The 23,124-nt window shown below is 37.7% G+C and overlaps 1 protein-coding gene and 1 long non-coding RNA gene across 6 annotated transcripts in view; both read left to right on the plus strand.

Moving 5' to 3' along the window:
- Positions 1 to 23,124, plus strand: part of MSRB3 (methionine sulfoxide reductase B3) — a 169,744-nt gene that overhangs the window by 39,951 nt on the left and 106,669 nt on the right. For all 5 annotated transcript variants that reach the window (XM_043447417.1, XM_043447420.1, XM_043447418.1 and 2 more), the window contains 2 exons: positions 11,793 to 11,901; positions 13,526 to 13,603. In XM_043447417.1, coding sequence (XP_043303352.1) covers positions 11,793 to 11,901; positions 13,526 to 13,603 — 187 coding nt within the window. The remainder of the gene's footprint in view (positions 1 to 11,792; positions 11,902 to 13,525; positions 13,604 to 23,124) is intronic.
- Positions 5,233 to 10,114, plus strand: LOC122427740. The gene is made up of 3 exons (XR_006265528.1): positions 5,233 to 9,212; positions 9,486 to 9,711; positions 9,805 to 10,114. It is a non-coding gene; the product is annotated as an uncharacterized LOC122427740 (long non-coding RNA).

The following is a 23,124-nucleotide window of genomic DNA, read 5'->3' on the forward strand; positions in this document are numbered from 1 at the left end:
AAATTTACTCGGTTACTACTATGGTAAGCGTTTCCTTCAACAGTAGATATATTTATTGTATTCAACCACATAATTGCAAATTAAGAATGAACTGCTAATCTAACTTCCTAGATTACTTAAATTTTAAGCAAGCAAATAAAACCCCAAATTTTATAGCTATAGTTTTCAAGATTTAGTTTTGTTACAGAAGTGCATAGTTGCTCACAGAATGGTACAGCTGTTCATAGTATATTCCATTTTGATCAATATTTCTTATGCAAATTTTAGATAACATCACAGCAAGTTTCTGAGTTTGCTATCCTGTTTATGGTATTGATGAAGAATGAGTTTGGAAGCATAATCTGCATTTACTAGTTTGTTTTTACCACCAACTTGCCTTCTGGCCCCAGAATTTGTTTTGTACCTTTTATTCCTATTCCTCATCTGTAAACTTAGAATGAAATACATTCTTGTCAAATTGTTCACAATTAGATATTACCCTCAAGTGTTAACGTTACTTGACATTTCCCAGAAATTCATTCTGTGCAACTTTAATCCCTGGCTATAAGGGAGAATAAACTGGAAAAATATAAAAAGGCAGGGGTGGGACATCAAATAAGTCTGGGAAAGTTGATAGGTTTGATCATCAAAATCTATTTCTATTACAGGAAAACCCGTGGTTCCTGTATAGTAAGCTCTGGCAAGGTAGAGATTTTTTTGTGTGTTTAGTTCACTGTGTCGTCTTAGCAACTAGACTTCTGTCATCTGTCACTTATTGAATAGGTACTCAATAAATATTTGTTGAATGAATGAATGGTGATGAATAAGTAGCATCATCTTACGTATCAAAATAATGCCACATAGTAAGTAATGTGAGCTCTGTTTTTAAGGAAAATACATTCTTGGAAAGATGGCTACTTTGGGCCCAAATTTTGTTATCTATAGAATAAAGGGGGTTATATACTTCATGTTTTTATGAATTTATATAAACATTTCCTCCTTTGCTTTACTACTGAAGAAAGGAGTAGAATAAATAGGAAAAGCATTGTGCGTCTTTTTGCCCAGAATGGCTGATGAACTTCTTAGATTAGGATTTGAAGCAGTGACAGTTCTTCTGGAGGATATTGAAGGAATGCAGTAGATGGAGTTATAATTAGCAGGAGATTGTAGGAGGAGAGGGTGGCGGCGTGGAGAGTGGAAACAGACTGTGGGCACATAGGTTAGTGAAAGATGGGCATGTTAATGTACAACAGAGCTTTGGTTCAAGAGAGGAATATAATGAATGAATAAATTAAAGGAGGAAAGCTGCAGACAGGAGCTCGCTCTCGTTAACCAGGTGTGTGACTAGGTCATACAACATCTTTGGGCCTTGGTTTTCTTCCTCATGAGGGCTTTGGGCTAGAAGTTTATCAATTCCCAAATTATGAACACTTGTTCTACTAATAGCCAATAAAACTGATTCCATCATCATATGGAGAAACTACATGCTACCATATCTAAGATGACCTGTTTTCACATTTCCTCATCTTGGTAATGAGGATGCAGGATACAAATCGTTTTGATAAGGAAGTATTGCTCTGGTCTGATTGACAGCTCTTTTCTACCTTTCTAGTGGAGCATAAAATAATGGTGTGTCAAAATACCACATATTCAGTAATGGACGCTGGCATAAGAAAGTCTGGACGAACTCTTCATTTAAAGCTCATGTAACCCAGATTTTCCTAATCTGGTTAGACTGTGGAAACTTCTCTCACCCCCCAACAGGAACTACCTGTAAGCATTTGTTTTTTTTTTTTTCAGAGCCAGTGTTTCACATGATATGTTTTGCGGAATTCTGGATTAAGTAATCTCAGAGTCTTAAATCCAGAGAATTAATGGAATATTAGCCATAATAGAAGACTTGAGAGTGGAACTCTAGAGAGGTAATAAAAGATTCAGAGTGGTAATTAAGAAAAAAATTTAGTTCACAATTTATTTTTTAAAAAATTTCATCGGTTTATTGAGCAAATATTATTTCAGTTTTTAAACTAACTTCTGAGAAACAGCCAGAGCGGTCATTTAGAAAACATCTTTAGGAAGAAAATTTAAATAGCAATAATTAAAATGGAGAGTTGAATAAATATTTAAGTACAACATGCACTTATTTAGTACTTACTCTTCTCTGGGCACAATGTAAGGTTCTGGGTTGCAAAGATTATTCAAATTATCCCCCTATCCCTTAAGGAGATATTGAATAATTCAGAAGAAGTCTTATGCCTTTACCTTAGTTATCTGGCTGATAAAGAAAACTGTAAATTTTTTGACTTTTTTTTTTCTCCAGAACCTCTTAGATTTTTCTGGACTGTATACATGTATAGCTAGACTCAGATTTAGCTGTTCATTGAGTGACAATTGCAGACTTACCTGTCCGTTGAGCTTAATTAATTTAGATTTTAAATTTGATTTGGGTGATAATGTAATTTTAGACATTTACAAAGCTGAGCTCTTAGACAGTGTAGATTTTAGTTTCTTTGTAAAAAGGTATACTTGATGTTACATGGAAATAAAATTCTGCATGGTAATCTAAGAGAGGGCTCCTCTCCGTCCTTTTTGGGGGTGGTTACCTCTCATCTTCCCCTTTCCGTCTGTGCTCCCAAGACGGTGAGGGAGGATGGGAGAGAGAGCTATTTTTTGCAAGTCTTTTTGATTGCATGTGAAATGTAGAATGGAAATGAGCCTGTCTGTTTTTAATTTTTTTTTCTATACTGGCTATGATGTTCTACTGAAGACCCATACTGGAAAAAAATATTAAAACCAGGGAACGCTAACTTTGTCAGACGTTTCACTTGCAATCAGTTAGACTTGAAGTTAAGTAACTTTCTCTTCCACTATTGTCATTTGATGATGGCAGTGCCTTTCAAAATTCTCTTTTTAGTCAGATGCTTTGCAAGTAAGAAAACGCTTTCTGGATCAACACATGTTTGAAATATTTCCCTGAACTCTAGTCTTCAAGGTCCACATTAATACAAAAGTCATTGTTCTTGGTATTGGCATTACGTTTGGAAGAATTGATAAGTACTCTTTAGTTTATTTTAACACACTTAGTGAACAGTGATAAAATGATTTCTACACGTGAATTCAACAATTAAAACTTTGTAACCTGCAAGTAAAGGATAGAAATGTAAAATGTGGTTTGTATTTTACAGAGTTCATTCAGGTTAATGTATCATCGGATAAATGTAGTGGTAAAGCTCTCCACTGTCTCCTCTCAAGAAAATCATGCAGCCTTACAGATTATTTACTATTAAAGGCTAGAATTTGAAATCATATTAATAGACTTTAGATGTTGTGGGAGGTACATTTACTCCTATTGACTTGCAGTGAGAAAACATTGACATATTTCCCTTTTAATTTTAAAACTGCCTTATTTCTCTGCTGCCCAATTTTTCCTCTTCCAGATCAGAATCTACATTTTATTGACTTTGCAGTGAGAAAACATTGACATATTTCCTTTTTAATTTAAAAACTGCCTTATTTCTCTGCTGCCCAATTTTTCCTCTTCCAAATCAGAATCTGCATTTTATTCTGGCTATTTTACTTTGTTAAATTAGCTAATCCCACTGACATGAAAGACTCTGATTACCATCTTGACATTGTATGTATTTGATCACACTACATGTATCAGCTTGTTTACATAGAGTTCTCTTCCCTATTTGAATCTTCTTTGGCCCACTGACCCTGTAGATGCTGTTTCTACAAATAATGTGAGTTTTCTATATCCCAGTTATAATCGGACCTAGTCTATGTTGGTGGGCAAAGTTTAACAGTATTAATGTCTTCTTTGTTAACTCTCTTGACACAAAACTTTACATATATTTTTCCTATAAGACTGCACATTGTATTGATTGTTTTTCTTATCTTTACTGCTACAGTATGTGTTCCCCTAAGGGCAGCAACCTTGACTTCCTCATTTTTAATTTTCCAGTGCTCATCACAGTTCTTACTTCACTGTAGATGTTTAATAAATAGTTGCAGAAAGTATGAGTTAATATTAGGCTCAACAGTTTATGTGTTCAAAGAATTTATAATCTGGGAAGATAAAGCAGAAACAACTGAAGATATTTGAGAATAATTGCAAAATATTATATTAGCTCACGTAAATTGTACCCTGCAGAGTAAATACACTAGTACTGAGGATATTCAGATGAAAGATCAGAGTAGGGATGAATTTATAGGGATATGTAGACTTGGAAGGAAAACTTCCTTGAAAATATTTTCTTAGTTTATCTATTCAAACCTTCAGTATAGAAACCAGAAGACCAATTTTATCATTCAACTATGCACCACTAAAACATATGGTCTTGTTTAATTCAAGAAGTTTAAAATGCTGTGTTGCCTTGGCATGCTTATAATGTCCATTGATGTTAATTAGAACTCTGTGCATGCATCAGTAGAACAGAGCTGAAACTGATCTGTAGAACCGTCTTATGTGAAGTATAATAGAAAAACAGCAAGAAGGCATGAAATGCGATTACTACTATGAGAAATAAAGATATGCCTTTTCTCACATATAGAAAAGAAAAAGATCTTTACCTTCTGATCCTATGGCCTAGAAGGTTTTTTTGTTTTCTTTGTGTCGTATGTAGGACGTGGCGGACCAACAAAATTAAACTGAAACTAAGTGTAAAAATTAAGAATGTTTTTAAAAAATGAAAACTAAGTCAAGGTACTAATTTTATATTTTCTTTAGTTATGGATGGTTCCTGCTACCACCTACAAGATTACTTTGAAGGGGAGATTTATTGAAATGTTTCCTAAGGGTAATTGTTTGGCCAAAGGATTTTGTTCTCTAGGCCTGTCAAAAATTCATCACCAAAGAACACCTACTGAGTGTCTTGCACATGACTCCAGGTTGGGAGTGATGATCGATAGTCTGAAAGGGATGACATTAAGTACACAGAGGCAAACTAGCAGAGGCTGTGTTTGCCTCTGATTCTGTGTTCAGCGTTCAACCAAATACTCTCTGAGAGCTATTCTGAGTATAGCCTTTGGCTAAAAGGATTTCACTTGGAAGAAAGAAAGGTCATGTCAGACAATGTCTGTCCTAAAATATTGCAATTGTAAATTTCCAGATATAAAAGTATATTCTTTTTGTTGTTGTTGCTAATCTACATTTTGGCCATCTGATGCAAAGAAATGACTCATTTGAAAAGACCCTGATGCTGGGAAAGATTGGAGGCGGGAGGAGAAGGGGATGACAGAGGATGAGATGGTTGGATGGCATCATTGACTCAATGGACATGAGCTTGAGTAAACTCCGGGAGTTAGTGATAGACAGGGAAGCCTGGGGTGTTGCAGTCCATGGGGTCGCAAAGAGTCGGACACGACTGAGTGATTGATCTACCCTATTCATATTCAAGTTTTAGTATTTGTGTTATAGTTACTTGTCTCCATCTCTACCACTGGACTAGGAACTTTTTAGTGTATTCATCTCTCACCTACCTTCCAGATGGTGAGGGGCAGGGAGGCCTGGCATGCTGCAGTCCCCGGAGTCACAAAGAGTTGGACACGACTGAGTGAACAGCAACAACGATCTCTCACATTGGCTGTTTCCCCCGGGTGTCCGGGAAGCTCTTCCTTCAGACGGTAGCACAGCCAGCTTCTCCTCCTCCAGGGCTGTGCTCAAATGTCACCTCTGTGAGGCTCATCTTGACCATTCTGTTTAAGGTTATAGCCCTTACTTCCAGCACTCCCAGTCTTCTCTGCCCGGCTCAGTTCTACCCTTTTCCCCCATCCTGTATACTTACCACCTTCTGAGAGGCTATATAATAATTTTCGTATTTATTTTTGTTGTGCTTTATCTGTTTTCTACCCCTGCTGGGATGGCGGCTCCCTGAAAGGATCTTGATTTTGCTCACAGATATGTCTTAAGGACTTAGAATAATGCCAGAAGATAGTAGGTGCTCAGGGCTTCCCAGGTGGGACAGGGGTAAAGAATCTACCTGCCAAGTCAGGAGACACAGTGTCCATCCCTAAGTCGGGAAGATCCCCTGGAGAAGGAAATGGCAACCCACTCCAGTACTGTTGCCTGGAGAATCCCATGGACAGAGGTACCTGGCGAGCTACAGTCCATAGAGTGGCAGAGTCAGATACTTCTGAATACACATGAGTAGGTGCTCAGTAAGTAATTGTTGAATGAATGAATGAGTATTTTACTTAGCTGAGTACTCTGTAAACACTCAACAATTTTGATGACTTAAAAAACCAGTCAGAAAAACGTATCGGTGGTTCTCAAAGTAAGCCCTGCAGCCCTAGTTTCATGGAAACCCCAGATCTGAAGCCAGTGTAATGATGGCTTAGATGGTATGTTCATCTCAGGTATGTTTTTCCTGTATAGGTCTATGCTGAAAGAAAAAAATCAAAAGAATTGAGTATTCTTCTACAAGCATGGAGCTTTTCTTTCTTGTGTTATGCATTTTTTAAAAAAACCTTTATTAAATTACTAGAATGCAAAACAAAACACAAGGAAAAATGGTTCATGGTACACAATTTTATATTCTATTGTAAAAATGGGCTAGACATGGCTTTTAGATGCACACTTATTTAGAAATTCCTAACACTACTACATCTGGGATAAAAGTTTCCTTAACTTTCCAAAATGACAGACTAATAACCGACTAAAAATTGTAATTTATAGTGAAAATTGAAATAGACCATTTTTAAATACAGTGGCAAGATATTTCAACATGAGCTTTACTCAAAGGAAAATAAGATAGTCTTATCATCTCTAATTCACTTACTATATTGGTAAAATAATAGTTTTATTTTTTTCTGATCCTAGGATCAAAATTAAAATTATGCGATCTTAAGATTTTGTTTTGTTTTGATTTTTCACACTGAAATATAAGATTTATGACTTAAAAGTGCCCTAAGATTTAGGTTACAGGTTTGATTTACTTCTTAACAAGAATTTTAAAAGCCTTTCAACATTTTATAGACATTGTGAGAATCCCATTTGAACCTTGTCACTGACCCTCTGCTGAAGGAGTGAACCCAGGTAAAACAGACATTGGCTAATAGACAAATGTTTTTACTTTCTGGATGTACTACAGTGATCATTACTTTCCTCTCTTGTTATCTTTAGTTGTTAGTGATAGTTTTCTAGTTGAAAGTTATCATATAATTTAGGAAGAAATAAGAAATTTGTAGCTTAATTTTTCCATGGGTTTTGCACTCTGACAGCCTGAGATTTGAGTCAGTATATCTTTTTTACTGTTTGTCCTTTTTAAGTTATGTTATAACCTCTCTGAACCTCAGTTTCTGTATCTGTAAAATGGACATGACATCTACCTCCTAGAATTATTGAGAGGATTAAATGTAGTTATGAGAAAGTGCCTAGAAATATGTCTGGCACAGAGTAGTTACTCAAATTTTAATTTTCTTTTCTTCTTCCAATTCTTGTTTGAATCATTTTTAAAGAGAACTTGTGAGGAAAATACTATCCCAAGAGAATTATTTTAGAAAAATAATTATCAATAAAATATTTCAGCACACTGAAATACCTGATCTGGTTATCTTCTAAAGTACAGTTTTAACTTCAGAATTCCCTGTAATAAAAATGATAATTTAATACTGTATTTGTTTAGACAGTGTTAGTTAACTGCTCACTGTGATTCTCATAGCAGACTTCTGAGGGTGGTGGTACGTGGAGAGAGACCCACTTGTCTAAGGTCCCATGACTAGGAAGCAGACAGAGGCAGAAAGTGAACTCTAATTCAAGACAATACTGGATTCGAGGCAACAATATGGAACCAGCTTTGATATACAAAGAGACTGTGGGCGTATTTTAGCAAATAAATGCCCTTTGATTGGGTTCAGGGTGGATCTGATATACGCCAAGCTTACTCCGTAAGGCACAGTGTTGTGATTAGATACCAAGGCAGCAATGTTACCCGTTCAGTTATGCTGCGTGTTGTCTGTGTATACACACACACTCGTGGCTTCAAAGTACTCTATTAAGCATTTAAATAAAGAGAAAAGTCTTTTCCTCACATACTTCTAAGTCAATTTAGGGGTCATTGAACAGATGTCATATAATACTAATGTCAAATTACCCTGTGTAATAAGAAAATTACAGTACCTGAGTGAAGATAGTAAAGGGAAACCATCCAATGAATTATTCTAGAATTTCAAAATGAAATGATTTCTTCGAAATTAACAGTGGCACCACACGACTTTAGAAAAGTGAGTCTGATAGGGAGAAGGAAAATTAGAGACAAAAGTGAAGCCTTTCTGTGTTTATATACGCCAGGTTTTGGTTATGATGCTAGGAGAGCTAATGTAAGAGTATAGCTTTCAACTGTCCAGGAAAGCATATTGTTATTAAACTATGTGGCAAGAAATTTATTAAAATTTGACTAACTTCTCATTGTTTCATATTAAATCACAATAGTTTCTAGTCCACACACACTTCCTTTTGCTATTAGGCACACTTTAAAAGCCTAATTATTTTGAGAACATAGTATGACCAAAGAATAAAAATGTACAAAGTTTGACAACTTTAAATAAACACTAGCATTTCTTAAAGAACAAACCTCACTTACAGTTAGGAAACAATATTTATATTTAAGGTTGAAAAGCCAGGATGTAGGAAAATTTTGTTAATTTGGAAGATGACCTTTAAGTGCACCAAAACCAAATAATTTGTAGGCTATGACATAGGGCACATTCCTATGAAATTTGTGTGAATGCTGCTTTAGTGGTTCTTGAAAGACAAACAAAGAAAGCTGGAATGAAATCTTTACCCCCGCCACCCCCCCCCCACAAATAAGACGGAGCCTAACAAAAGAATACAGCAGTACGCTTTCAAAGCTTGCCATTAAAACGAGGTCTCTGTAGCACGACTAATGAGATGGTTCATAGTGGAAAACAATCTGTTTTTAAGAATGTTTAGATCAAAAGTAATTTCTAATCTATGAAATAAAGTCTTTTCAATACCCTTCATTCACCAGCAAAGCTTTTATGTTTGTATTATTTACTTCAATCAGATGTTTTCAATTTTACCTTTTCTCCTTGTACAAATACTTGACATGGTTCGTCAATACTGACCAACAGTTTTATTCTTTTTCTTCAGAAAAGAGAGATTTTTGGAGAGAAGGAGAATGGAAAAGAGAGAAACATCTTTGCCTAAACGATTTGCAAGCATCTGTGCTTTAAGCTACTTTTTATGAACACTCCTTAGTAAATGACTCAAGGTAAAAAAGCAGAAAAGCATCCAATGTTAGGAAATTGCAATCCAATACCATGTAATTTAAACCTGCAGTTGCTTCTCTTGTACTAAATGACATACAGATGGGTAGCTTAGTTCTCTCAACTTTAGGAACACAATTGGTCTTTTTGTATGAATGAACATATATTAACAAAAATATTTTGGACAGAATTGTTTCAGAATTGTTTAACTGTACAGAGTTGAATTATCTGTGCCACTGGAAAGAATAATTTTAACCAAGATATTTTTATCATATTAGGTTTGCAATTAATGAATTTTTCTGGACAAAATCAACAAAGATACAACCCGTCCAACATATAAAGAAACAGAAACAAAAAACACCTCTTAAGATGTCTGTAGCGAATTGAGCGGAGACTCACCTCTCACAGCCAGTTCTGCTTTCAAGCTGTGGAGAGGCTTGTTCTGATCGGACAGACATTTCTCAGGGAAACATTTCTGTCTGTCTCTTAGAAGATATAAAAAGTGTAAGTAGTAGGTATTTGGGTAAAGCCTGGTGTAACATGGGGTCCAGCGAGGTGAGTGACACTGCGGCTGTTCATTCGTGTGGCTCTTTTCAGGCCAGAGCAGCACCAGCCACGCTTTGTGGAAGGTCAGAAGAGGTGCTGGTTGACAACCCACAGGCCTGCTCAAAGGTGTGCTTTTCCGTTTGGCTCTGCTCTGCTCTTTTTCTGCCTCCATATTTCCTCAGAGAATCAGTCACTCTGTCCTGGTGGCCCTGATTCTGGAAGCTGATATCCCTCTTCAGTCCCAGAGTCAGAGTCAGTGGTTAGTTGTGTTTCTCTTGTTATAATTCCAGTGATCTCATATACTATGACAGTAGGTGCCTTAAAGTAAAAGGAGTAGGAAGCATTTCTACTCCTCAATCATGTTTCTTTTAGGTTAAGAAGTTTTTACTATTCTGAAAACTTAAGCAAGCTTTCTCATAGTAACTTCGAAACATGGTAAGAAATTTTTGCACGTAGGGCCATCTGCATGCCTCGTTCACGCTGTGATGCAAAAGCAAAGAAAAGCAACTTTGCTGCATTGAGTAAGGGTTGCCATGTCTGTAGTTACAGGTATCCCTCAGCATTCATGGGGGATTGCAGTTACCAAAATCTGAGGATGCTCAGGTTCCTTATATAAATTGGCATAGTATGTACATATAACCTATGTACATCTTCCTTTATACTTTAAATCATCTTTAGATTGCTTGTAATGATACCTAATACAATGTAAATGCTGCATAAATAGTTGCTTTAGCATGGCAAACTCTAGGTTTGCATTTTGGAACTTTCTGGAATTTTAGGGGGGTGGTGAATATTTTCCATCCTGTTTGGTTGAGTATATAGTTGTGGAACCCGCGGATACAGAGGACTGACTGTATTTCTCTTCAGTCATTTGTTCAGGTAAGACAGAATAACACATATAAGCAGGTGTTGTCTGGACATTTTACTGCAGACTACATAAGTTGAAATAAAAGCTAACATTGTTATTAGAATCACATTAAAATTATTTTACCATTGAAATACATTTAATCAGTGAAGTCTTCCTAGGTATACTTTACAAAAGGAAAATGTAGGTCTATAAATAAAATCCCATTCACTTTTCTTTGTCTTTCCCACCCTCCTTATTTTTCTCACTCTTTTTTTGGAACTTCTTGAAACTATATTAGTATACATGCCTTCTCCTGGAGTCTGTTACACGTTTCTTGCCCATTGAAACACGGTAAGATACAGTCTTGCAAGAGATATTTATTTTAAAGGACTCTTCAGAACCCAGTGAGGCCTCTGCCAGAATTACTGTGCCCTGCTCACTTGCTTCAGTTGTTCCGACTCTTTGCAACCCTATGGACTGTAGCCCGCCAGGCTTCTCTGTCCATGGAATTTTTCAGGAAGAATACTGGAGTGGATAGCCCTTCCCCCCTTCCCTTCTCCAGGGGATATTCCCAACTCAGGAATCGAACTCGCGTCTCCTATGTCTCCTGCATTCCAGCAGATTCTTTACTGCTGAGCCACTGGGGAAGACCCGACAGAATCACAAAGAATAGCAATTCCTAGTTGTGGAAAAATGCATCTCTCAGGTTCAGTAAATAACTAGGATAGTATTTAAATCACTCAGGATGGAAATTGAATGAGGAAGGTTTCAAGCTCTTCTACTAATTGAATGGAGAGTTACTGTTTAACATAATATGCCCATCATCTTACATATACAGCAGAAATGCTTATAGTTATGTGTTTTGAATTTGTTTGTAAAAAACATTCAAGGTCTTGGAAGACATAAAGGATGTGTTCCCATCTTGTGAATGTTCAGTGGGTTTTTACTGTCTTGTGCTAGCAGCTTTGGCTATAGCACATCATCAGCGCACCAGTGGGATCACTTGAATCTTGAGCACCTTTCTTTTTAAATTGAGAGAAATAACTGCAGTTCAGGTAAGCTTGTCGAGTGTGTCCGGGACTGCTCTGGTCATTGACAAGTGACGGCAGAAGCTGTGCTGTGGCGGTCAGCCAAAGCGGTTATTAAGGATTGAAGCTAAAACTCCTCCTTCTCCTTCTCCTCCTCTTTCCAGGGTCATGCAGGGATAAAAAGAACTGTAAGGTGGTCTTTTCCCAGGAGGAACTGAGGAAGCGGCTAACACCCCTGCAATACCATGTCACTCAGGAGAAAGGGACCGAAAGGTAAGGTGAGCTTACGAAAAAGTCATTAGGCAAGAGCTAGTTTTCTTCATCTCTGTGCCCCTGCTCCAACCTTTGAGTCCTCTCCGTTGCCATTTAATTTAAAGGATTCTGCACTTATTTGCTAAAGTCTGCAAATTAGTATCCTTGAAAAGGTTGAAAATAGTATTGTTTAGATTAAGACTAAGTTTTATTTATTCTTTCCCCCATTTAATGAACACACTATCTTTTGTAAAGTCACAAGGCTTTTGTTAAGGGCCTGTTTTTAGTTTACTACAAAATGTGTGGAAGTAATAGCGATTTAGGTACATTTTTTGGGAAGACATCACAGTAAGCAAAACCATGAGGGAATGGCACTTTGCCAGGATGCTGAAAATTTGAAGGTGGCCATTGTAAGTATAGATGTTTTGGCTGCAAAAAGAAGGTAGCATAATTTAGTTCCTTTCTACCCCACTCCAATTTCTTTTTGAAGCACATGTGGAGAAAGTATTTATTGGCTCATTTGTGGTTGGAATGTCAAAAATTTTCAATAACTGCCCTCACATGGCTTTGGTCCTTGGAAGTTCGCCCTAAGTCCTGAAAAAAGAGTTTGTTCACTTCCAAGACTGTTTTTGGTGAATAAAGTCTCTCTCAGCTGATTCCAGCTCAAAGGTAACTTGCCAGAGTCCGACCATTTTGTTGTCTAATTTATACCATGGAGCTTGGCATAAGGCCGTAACTTACCTCTGATCCAAATTTATTAATGATGTAACTTCTTGTTTTCATTCATGAACTGAAAGAGCTCTTTGCCACACATGGGGTCTTTGTTAATAGGCAACACTCTCTTCCTGTCACCGTATATACTGTTTACTGACTTGAACAAATGTTGAATCTCTGACAAAGTCCACCCTCACCCCACAAGGAGCTAGAGATGGACTTGGGTCTCGGCCCGAGACGTCTACTTGTCCTGTTGTGTACATGACTAGCAAAATGATTTAATGCACACAAACAACTAGAGATTAGGTCATTCTTAAAAATTCTGTTTATAAAAAAATTGGACCTCATAAAGAGGGTGAAAGGATAATAAAAACAAGCTGTAGAGCACATAGACTTTTTGTTGGGCCTAGCACAGCTGATTTGTATTAGCTGAATGACCTCCTAGCCTTTAAGATTGTTAACTTAGAAAAATATTCCCTTAAAGCTGCAATATTCCTTTTCAAACCAGAAAATAAGACTCCCTCCACTTGAAGTGTTGGACCCTTCTGTATTTTCTGGTATACATTCTTGGACACTGTAGAGGAGCAGAAATATCATGTAATAATGTTTCTCTCTGTGAATCTGAACTACAAGCTTTTTTTTTTTTTTTTTAATAGGAAAAAAAAATTTCTAAGCATTACATAACTAGACGGCTTGATTTTTTAAAAAATTTAACCTGCATTAGTTTGGAGTCGTTATATGCACATTTTATTATACAGATTTGAAATATATTAGTAATGTTCAGATTTCCATATGTTTGGTCTGTTCTCATTTTAAGACAAAAAGCCCTTGAAAGATTTATTAGAGAAATATATTTTAAGCAAATACGTTCTTTAAGAAATAATGCTAACTTTGTTTCATTTTTTTTTATGCTCTGTTTATTCCGTATCAGTGCCTTCGAAGGAGAATATACACATCACAAAGATCCTGGAATATACAAATGTGTTGTTTGTGGAACTCCATTGTTTAAGTAAGTATATTAAAAACCTAAGGATATGAGCAAATCACAGATGGTAACAAACTTGATTTTGCCTGTCCACATTAGATCTTCCCATTCCTAAATTTTCTTATTTCTAATGTTTCTACTCCCTGCCTCCCCGCCCCCCCCCAACCACAAAACAAAAGTAATTATTGGCTTTCACAATAAATTACCAGTTTGGTAGACTGGCTGAGTTCTTGTTACTTGAATCTTTAAAATACCTAGCATTAACTTGGTCATCTCAGTAACCAAGGTGCTTAGCAGAGCTATGAAAGAGATTTTGGTGAACATAAAAATGTCTATATTTATTGATTTTTCTATTACCAAGTGATGGCCCTAAATTTATTTATTGGACCATAATGGAAGTTCTTTATGTGCATCCTTCAGATTGAATAATATGCACCAAGTGGATTATTCATACTCCTGCAGTGAAGGGCAATACCTTTATTGAAAGTCAAGTGGGAATTATAACAAATATTTATACATACGTAAGTAAATTACATACTACTCAGAGTTTAAAGTTTTGCGTTGATCGAAAATCTTTTATTTTAAAGATCCCAGTAGATTACTATAAAACAGGTAGTACATAGATTTTTTTTAATGGAATAGTTAAGTCAGACATTGTATTCTAGAGATTATGGATCTTATCCAAGAAAGAAAACTCTTTATTAAAAATGTATTTATTTAGGTCAAAAAAATCCTAGGAGCCCCATACTCCCCGTGGGGATGCTGATTTAGGGGAATAAAAAGACAGAAACTTTAATTGAGAGTAAGTGTCATTTATTTAAAACAGAATTACAAATTTCTTAGGGGAAATGCACAAACAAGAATCTGATATGTGTAGCTTGTAAAACATACTTAATATCTCCTCACAAATGTTTCCTTTTGAAAACACTAGCATTTACAGATTTTCCAGAAATAACAGGAAACAGTTTCCTTGAAAAAAAATTTTAAAAGTTTAAAACCTTTCTTAACTTGCATAAACCTTATTGCACATTAGTGTTGGTTGAGAATCTGTTCTGAATTCTTATGTATTTATTCATTCTGTTAAAAATACCAGCCCTTCAAATTGTCACCCATTTCCTCTCAGAAAACACACGTCTTTATATTTCAGCACCTTTAGTTTGTGTCATAATAGTTGATATAACACTTAAGATAGTTGTCGAGCCATGTTAAGCTTGTTAATATCCCAAATGGTAAAAATTGGCCACATCTCCTTTGCTTTTGTTTAAGATTCTTCATTTCTTTCCCTATTATATGATTCAGTGAAGTAGTGGATCTAAGGAAAACTTACTGTTTTAAATAAGAAACAGAGCCACTGTAAATGAAGGATTTAAGCCATGTGACATCTTGAGTCACAAATAGTAAAAGCAAGACCCTTATCCAACCATAGGTACTGGTGGGGTTCAGGAGTTTCATATTTGATGTGATATTGACTCTAAAGGAAACTTTAGCATTCTTGTAAGGAAAGCTTTTAGTTTCTAAATTTTTATGGAATATAATTTAATATTTTTAGTCTACATTACATGAAAAAAAAATGCTGAACTTCTTCCGCTTGGTTTCTTGTCAGTTTTGGGGGAACAGTATCTCTCTCTGCAGTGTAGAATGCAGTAGTTCTTTGGTCTGGCGCTGCTTTCTTCATCCTGGAAAACTTGTACCCTGGGTGTCCACAGGGCATGAACAGCTTTGAGGGAAGCAATTTTCTGGTCCTCAGCCCCTATGCAAGCATTTTCCTGAAGCTGCTGTCTGTTACTGAGGGAGTCTGTGGTCTGCCACCTCGGCCTTCCAGTCTCCTGTGTCATGGTTCCCCTTCTCCCACTTCACAAAAGATGGCAATGCCTTCCACCCATCCCAGTGCTTACTATGATTTATTATCACACGGTAAAAATCTCTAAGGCATTGAGCAAAAGGACAGTTCAGGAATGCATTACTTCTGGAGAGACCCGTGAAAGCAAGGCCAAAAAAAAAAAAAAAAAAAAAAACATTGAAAAGTATTGAACTGGTAAAAAAAAAAAAAAAGTATTGAAACAGTATTTCATCTTGGAGATAGTCTGTCTGTCTGCCGGCTGTCTGCTTATCTATCGCTCCATCTGTCTATCTGTCTATCCATGTTCTACCAGTCATAAGTGAGATGTGTGTCATGAAAACATGTATTGATATATTTGTTCAAAACTTTTAGGTGAAAGTCTTTGTGTATGTATGTGTGTACAGGAAATAAATCCGATTTACTTGAGACAGTGAGGACTGCTTTGCAATAAGGTTGTACAGTAGTCTTCTCCATTCATTAATTGATCAAGATACATCACTCTTAAGGTTTTGACAAAAATATATTTTAAGAATATCTATATTCAGAACACCAGATAATTTATCTTTTTTTCAATTATTTAACTTCTTGGTAAGAAATTTTAGCCATCACCTTAAAATGTATGAGGAAGTGTGTATCAGTCAGCACCCAATCTGGATACAGAAGCCACACAATAATTTGAACAGGAAAGTCTAATGCAAAGAGTGACTATCTGTGACAGAGGACAGTGGTGTGAGGGATTGGTAGGTAAGAAGCAAATAGAAATTCTGAAGAATATAAGACAGCAAATACAGGAAGTGACCATGACCCCGAGGGCTGAGATAGACCTCAAGGGAAAGCTTCCCTTGCAAACTGCCCCCGTTGCCAGGGGCTGACGGTCCAGGAGTCACTGTGGGGCTATGATGGTGCAACTCCTGGGATTCTGCCTCCTGGAGTTTACTGGATACCTCCCCTCTGGGGTGCTGGGAAAAGCTCTTGGCAGGGAAGTGCCTCACTGGGGGCCCTCCACTCCAAAACTACCCAAGGGAGCTGCCAGGGGAGGCTGCTGGCCACCAGGTGAGCTCATCCGCCTGCCCTGAAGCCAGCAGCTTGCTCCAGAGGAGATGCGGGTGTCACAGGAGCCATCGCCCGAGAAGCAGCGCGGCCCCCAGTGATGGGGACCAGAGAGGCTGCGCACACTAGGGGTCGGGTGCTGGGGGGGTTGCCCTCTGCGAGGCCTGCAAGGAAGAGGCGCTCCGCCAGCCGTGTGAGCCACAGGCCAGGGAGGCAGCGGGCTCTGCAGGAGCCCGCTGAGAAAGCATGCTGAAACCGAGAAGGAAGAACCTCTTTCTCCCGCAATCCTTCTCCTGTGCCCTCTGCTGACAAAGAGTCATATCATGCTGGCTGACAAAAAGACAAAAATATTTAAAGGTCCCAGCTCCATTTTAGCAAAGCAGGTGAGGAAGATACATTTAGAGGTGAGAGGCAATGGACTGATAACTGGCACAGAGTCTCCATTTTACTCAAAATTCTTTTAGGGATTTGTGAGCAAAAGTTTGAAAGCCACTCAGTAGTCTAGTGAATTAATGGCATCACTGTCAGACCCCCTCTTGATAGAGCTGGTTTCATGCTTTGAACACAAAGTGTGGGAAACAGTTGACTTGGGTTAGTGTGAGTGTGAATGAGAAAGTGTGTGGAGGTTTTGTCTGTTAGGAGGGAGTGAGGAGAGAAAAATTCAGCAGGAAAGGGTAAATAGAGGAGCAATAGGAGAAATAACAGTGGGAGGAAAACAGATAAATAAAAAGTAATAAGAAGGAACTGCTGAGTTTAAAAATGCCTTATCATTAGCAGTGTGAAAAGGTTGTTTTTCCAACTGCCATTTCTGTTACCTTATTCACTCTCATTTTGTGTGTGTATGTGCACATATTCACATATATGTATAATTCTCTTCATTTACTTGACTGATATATATATGTATATATAAAATACTTCCATACATAAAAGGCCATTCAAACTTGTACTCTACCCTAAATACATTCCTTCTCAACAATATACTGCTTTTTTACTGCTTACCAAGTACAAGAACCTTATTCACAGGCTGCTTTATAAACCAACTGCGTAATTTATTCCATGGTTCACGTTTTCTTCACATTCACAAATTCTACCAAGCTAAGTTTATTTCTCATATAGTACTACTGACTTTCAGTTAGTAAATTAACTGACAGAAATAAGAATGTTCTCTCCTCTGGCTATTTGAACTTCTAAACTTTCATAAAATGAATTTATTGCACATCAGATAAACCATAAAAGGCATTGGTGAAATAATTTAATTCAGAAAGTATTTTTGACATCTTGGACTTTGCTCACACTTTGCTGGGTGTTGTGAAACAAAATTAATTTGTGAACCCTTTTTTTCCTTAAGGTATTTATAGTTTTGTTGGAGTGATATGATAAACAATAAGCAATGATAAACTGTGAAGAAATAACATTAATCTGCACATACATGTTTGAAGTGCTTTCATGAGTAATAGGAGAGTATAGGACCTGTTTTCATGGAGGAGATGAGAACACGCTACCAGGCAGAGAATATCTGATGGAGAATGCCATATGAGGAAAGGAATTAGAGATAGGATCAAAACTGGGTTTTTCAAGGAAACAGTTCTGAGACTGATGCAATAGGAGTTGGGAGGTGAGTTATGTTGGGAGTAATGGTGAAATGTCTAGAGGGTTAAAAAGGATCAAATAAGGAAGCCTTGGGATCCCAGCGAAGCCTTTTAAGTTTCTGCTTGAAATCGTTTGCGCCTTGGCATCCTTTCCTCCAGAAGCCAAATCTGAGCCCTCCAGCGTGAGCTCCGGTGCTCTCCACCTCTGCTCCCAGAGCATCTTGTATGCATGCTCTTCCTTCATTGCGCTTTGCGCTTCGTTCTGTGCATGAGTGCATGCTAAGTTCTTCAGTTGTGTCTGACTCTTTGCAACCCCATGGACTGAAGTCCTCCAGGCTCCACTCTCCATGGGATTCTCCAAGGCAGGAATACTGGAGTGGGTTGCCATGCCCTTCTCCAGGGGATCTTCCTGACCCAGGGATTGAACCTGTGTCTCTTAGGTCTCTTGCATTGGCAGGCGGGTTCTCTACCACTAGCGCCACCTGGGAAGTCCCACTTTGTTTTGTAATTATCTGTTTATGTGCCCGTCTGCCCACTAGTAAGTAAACTCCACAGTCACAGGCCATGCCTTAGTCGTATTTATATCTCTGGTGGTTTAGTCGCTAAGTTGTGTCTGACTCTTGCGACCCCGTGGACTGTAGCCCGCCAGGCTCCTCTGTCCATGGGATTCTCCAGGCAAGAATACTGGAGTGGGTTGCCATTTCCTTTCCAGGGGATCTTCCCCAGCCAGGGATTAAACTCAGGTCTCCTGCGTCGCAGACAGATCTTTACCAAATGAACTACAAGGGAAAGTGAAAGTGAAGTCGCTCAGTCGTGTCCAACTCTTTGCGACCCTGTGGACTGTGGCCTACTAGGCTCGTCCGTCCATGGGATTCTCCAGGCAAGGATACTGGAGTGGGTTGTCATTTCCTTCTCCAGGGATCTTCCCAACCCAGGGATCGAACCCGGGTCTCCCGCATTGCAGGCAGACGCTTTACCGTCTGAGCCACCAGGGAAGCCCAGAACTACAAGGGAAGCCCTATTTATATCTATTTATATCTCTAGCCTCTGACATACAATAGCCACCAAATATTTGTCTGTTGATCAGAGGCATGTCTGAAGTTAGTGAGATAGACTGTGGAGAGACTTTGAATAAGACAAACACATGATGAAAATGGGAATTAAGCCAGAGCAGTCCACAAGATAGATTTCTGGAGCTGAAAAGAAAAGGAAATAGGGGTTTAATAGCTTCAGTGGGCACTTTTTTCCTTGTCAGCTGATAAACCTCAATGTTATCCATATTAATCAGTTCCTGATAATTTTAAGGTTTTCAGGAGCCACATAGGACAGTTTTTATTTCCTACATGTTTACTAATAAGGCCTTGCACTGAATTAATAGCTCATTTTACACAGGTTCACTCATGATGAGGATAATAATAGTAAATAATCAAGAGTGCATAGCACTTACTTCTTGCCTATTATGGTTCTAAGTGCTTTGTATTTAACTCAGTCTTCACAGCAAAACATTTTATAGATAAAGAAACTGAGAGGATAAGTATCTTGTGAAGAACATACAGGCAGTGTACATGGATTTAAAACTGTAATACTCAAACTTTTAGGAAAGGAGAAAGTTAATTATAGGAAAATGAAGTTTTAAAATTTTATTTTGATCACTCATATCTGATTATCTTACTCGGCATACTTGGAACAAATGCACCACACGTACATACACACACACCTCAATTCCTTGAAAAATCTGCCTTTGTCGTAGTGTTTAAGTTGAAAATTGAAGACTGTTCCAATCTAGGGAGGGCTGCTGTTCTTGTCACTCAGTCGTGTCCACCTCTTTGCTGCCACATGGACTGCAGCACGCCAGGCTTTCCTGTCCTTCACTATCTCCCAGGGTTTGCTCAAACTCACATCCATTGAATCTGTGATGCCAACTCATCCTCTGTCGTCCTCTTCTCCTCCTGCCCTCAATCTCTCCCAGCATCAGAGAGGGCTGAATCAAAAGTGAATAGATCCATCACGGCAGGTCATTAAGAAGAATTCAGCTTCAGGCTGGCGGTTATCCTCAGGGAGGTCCCTTGGAATCTGAGCAGGAAGATGTAGCCAGTGTTTAGAAGCCATCAGGCCATTTACCATCTGCAAAGTAGGGCAGCACTGGATTTCTGGGCTGGATTCTAGTTATTAAAACTGGAAAGTCATTTTATTTTTTACTACTAACCCCCCGTTACATTTTCTCAAGGAACTGTATTCCAATTTTTTTTTTAAATCACTTTTCTCTTTTAAATTCTGTCCCTATATTTCTGAGAAAATTGAGGCCACCTGACATGAGGTTCTTTTAAATGTCTTCCCTTCTATCTTGAAATTTCTTTATATCTCCATTTTTATCAAACAATCAGAATAAGCACGGGCTAAAAGCAATTGATGGGATGAATTGAATACCAGGCCAGATGTGTGACCTCAAATTCATCACCTATAAGGTGGGGAAAATAAAACCAAACAGGTGTAAGTAAAGTTCCAAGTATATGGCAAGTATTCAACAATGCTAAATTCAAGTGGCCTGACCAAGTCTGAGGAACACATCTTACCATCACAACAGTCTAAGAAACCCCTTCCAACGTGAGAAAGTGCAGGCTTTACTGGAGAGCGTCTGTCTGTTCACAGTAGATGTTAGTGTGGTGAGTCACCGCTCCAGCTGCGTGGCTATGTTTCAGATGGGACTCTGCTGCAAAACTGTTCACACATGCTGCTTTTCACATGCGCCGCCTGTGCAGTCTTATTCCAGGCTACTAGAAAATTTAAGCCTTTTTTCAGCTCTTTAAGAACATAAGCCATTTCACTGAAGAAATTCCAGTTCAGTGCCACACACAATTTATTCAACTATTCTATTCCATTTATTACTGAAGGAGACTTTCAACATAAGCTTTCCCTCTTCTGGTAGAGTGGGGTATGTGTGTGTGTGTGTGTGTGTTGGAAGCATGGAGGGGGAGGAGACAGGGGAAGAATGAAGGTGTGTTTCATCCTTACTTTCTATTCAAATTCCATTCTTACAATCCTTTTCCTACTCATATAATATCTACTCATAAACCATTCTAGTCGCTATGGAATTCTACCAGGAAGAGGAGCATGAATTTAACTTCAAGCTTTCTTTTTGTGGAACTCTAGCTGGAAATTGCTCATAATTCTAGCAAATGTTTCTTAACCTTTAACAAAGTACATTTAACTTGAATTTAAAAGATCTGAATTGCCCTTCACCGAATCATTCTAAATCCTTTAACAAAGTAAGCTGTCCAGTACAGTGAAACCATTATGGAATGAACTAGATTTCTGAGTAGTGACTTAAACTTTTGTTATATCTAAAAACTCATATATTATTTTGAAGAGAATACCAAATTGACTTCTCTCATTCCATTGATCCTTCCTGTCTTGTCCATACATACAATGATTTGCAGGAAAAGAATCTGTAATGTAGAGAATTTCTGTTCTATCTTCAAATTATCTGAAAGCTACTGGCAAAGATAGGGAGAGAAAAATAATGTTAGTTTTTCTGACTAATTAAACTTGACTCATTAAACCATCAGAAGAAAAAGAAAAGCATAAATAGTGAAATCATAAAAGCATAGCATAACATAAAGAACAACTCCAGTTTGAGAAACTTGAAAACTATAGTAAGGGATGATTCAAAGTCTGGCAATATGCAAAGATAATTGTAACTGCATTTCTTTAATTAAAAACTACATAGACACATATAGAAAAATTGAAGTGATAATTACACATAAAATCTTTGGATAGTTGAAATTGGGTACAGGGCTGTCTGTGTATCTTGGAATGGGGAGGATCTTGCCTTCTGTTTCCTAAACTAAATCCTAGTTGTTTAGTTAATTTTTCCAATGTAGACAGAAGTAGATTCGTTTTTCTTAGTGAATTAGAATGGATAATAAATTGGGAAACAAAATAGGCAAAACTTTTAAAACTATAATTCATGTAAATTTATCCTGGTTATATGAAAATACATCAGAAAATTAATGAACATCTGTTATTCCCGTTCACAGACTTTGAAGTTATTTAAAGACAAGTTTTAGCCAGTACTTCTGAGGCAGTCCACAAAGCTGCTCTCCTTATAAATGAATAATGCTTTTTTCAAAACATGGTCATCAGTTCAATGAGAATTGCATGAATTTTCACCCAGATACATGTCTTCAGTGTGTCTTATACATGGATAAGTGACCCACCACACAATATTACCAAAGAAAAGTGCAGAAGCTATCCAGAGTACCAAGCAGAAATAAAGCTTTATAAAGTTTCAGCGACTTAGCAGCAGCAGCAGCACGGATGTAACTACATAACCGTGAGCAAGTTACTTAAACATTCCCCCTCATTTTTCTCATCTATAAAATGGTAAGAATAACATTAGCCCTTTCTAACTGATAGTACTTCTGTACCAAATGAGATAAACACATAAACATGCTATAAAAGATATAAAGAACAACTCATGTGGCTTGCAAAAAGGCAAACAACCTGATAAAAAATAGATATTTTTCCAACTAAGATATACAGATGACAAACAGGCACTTGAAAAGATGCTCGATATCAGCAGTCAGTAGAGAAATGCAAATCAAAACTGCAATGAGGTATCACCTCATACCTGTCAGACTGGCCATCGTCAAAAAGTCTACAAACAATAAATGCTGGAGAAGGTGTGGAAAAAAGGGAACCCTCCTACACTGTTGGTGCAGGCACTATGGAAGACAGTATGGAGGTTCCCCAAAAAACTAAACATAGTTACTATATGATCCTGCAGTCCCGCTCCTGGGCATGTATCCGACAAAACTGTCGTTAGAGAAGAGGCAGGAACCGCAGTGTTGGTAGCAGCACTGTTTACAATAGCCAAGACGCAGGAACCACCTAAACGTCCACAGACAGATGAGCAGATAAAGATGTGGTGCATACATACAGGAGTATTAGTCAGCCACAAAAAGAATGGAATGCCATTTTCAGCAACATGGATGGACCTAGAAATTATTATATTAAGTGAAATAAGTCAGAGAAAGATGACTATCATATGATATCACATGCATGTA

Source organism: Cervus canadensis, chromosome 25 (assembly GCF_019320065.1).
Source record: "Cervus canadensis isolate Bull #8, Minnesota chromosome 25, ASM1932006v1, whole genome shotgun sequence".
In the NCBI taxonomy this organism is placed as follows: Eukaryota; Metazoa; Chordata; class Mammalia; order Artiodactyla; family Cervidae; genus Cervus; species Cervus canadensis.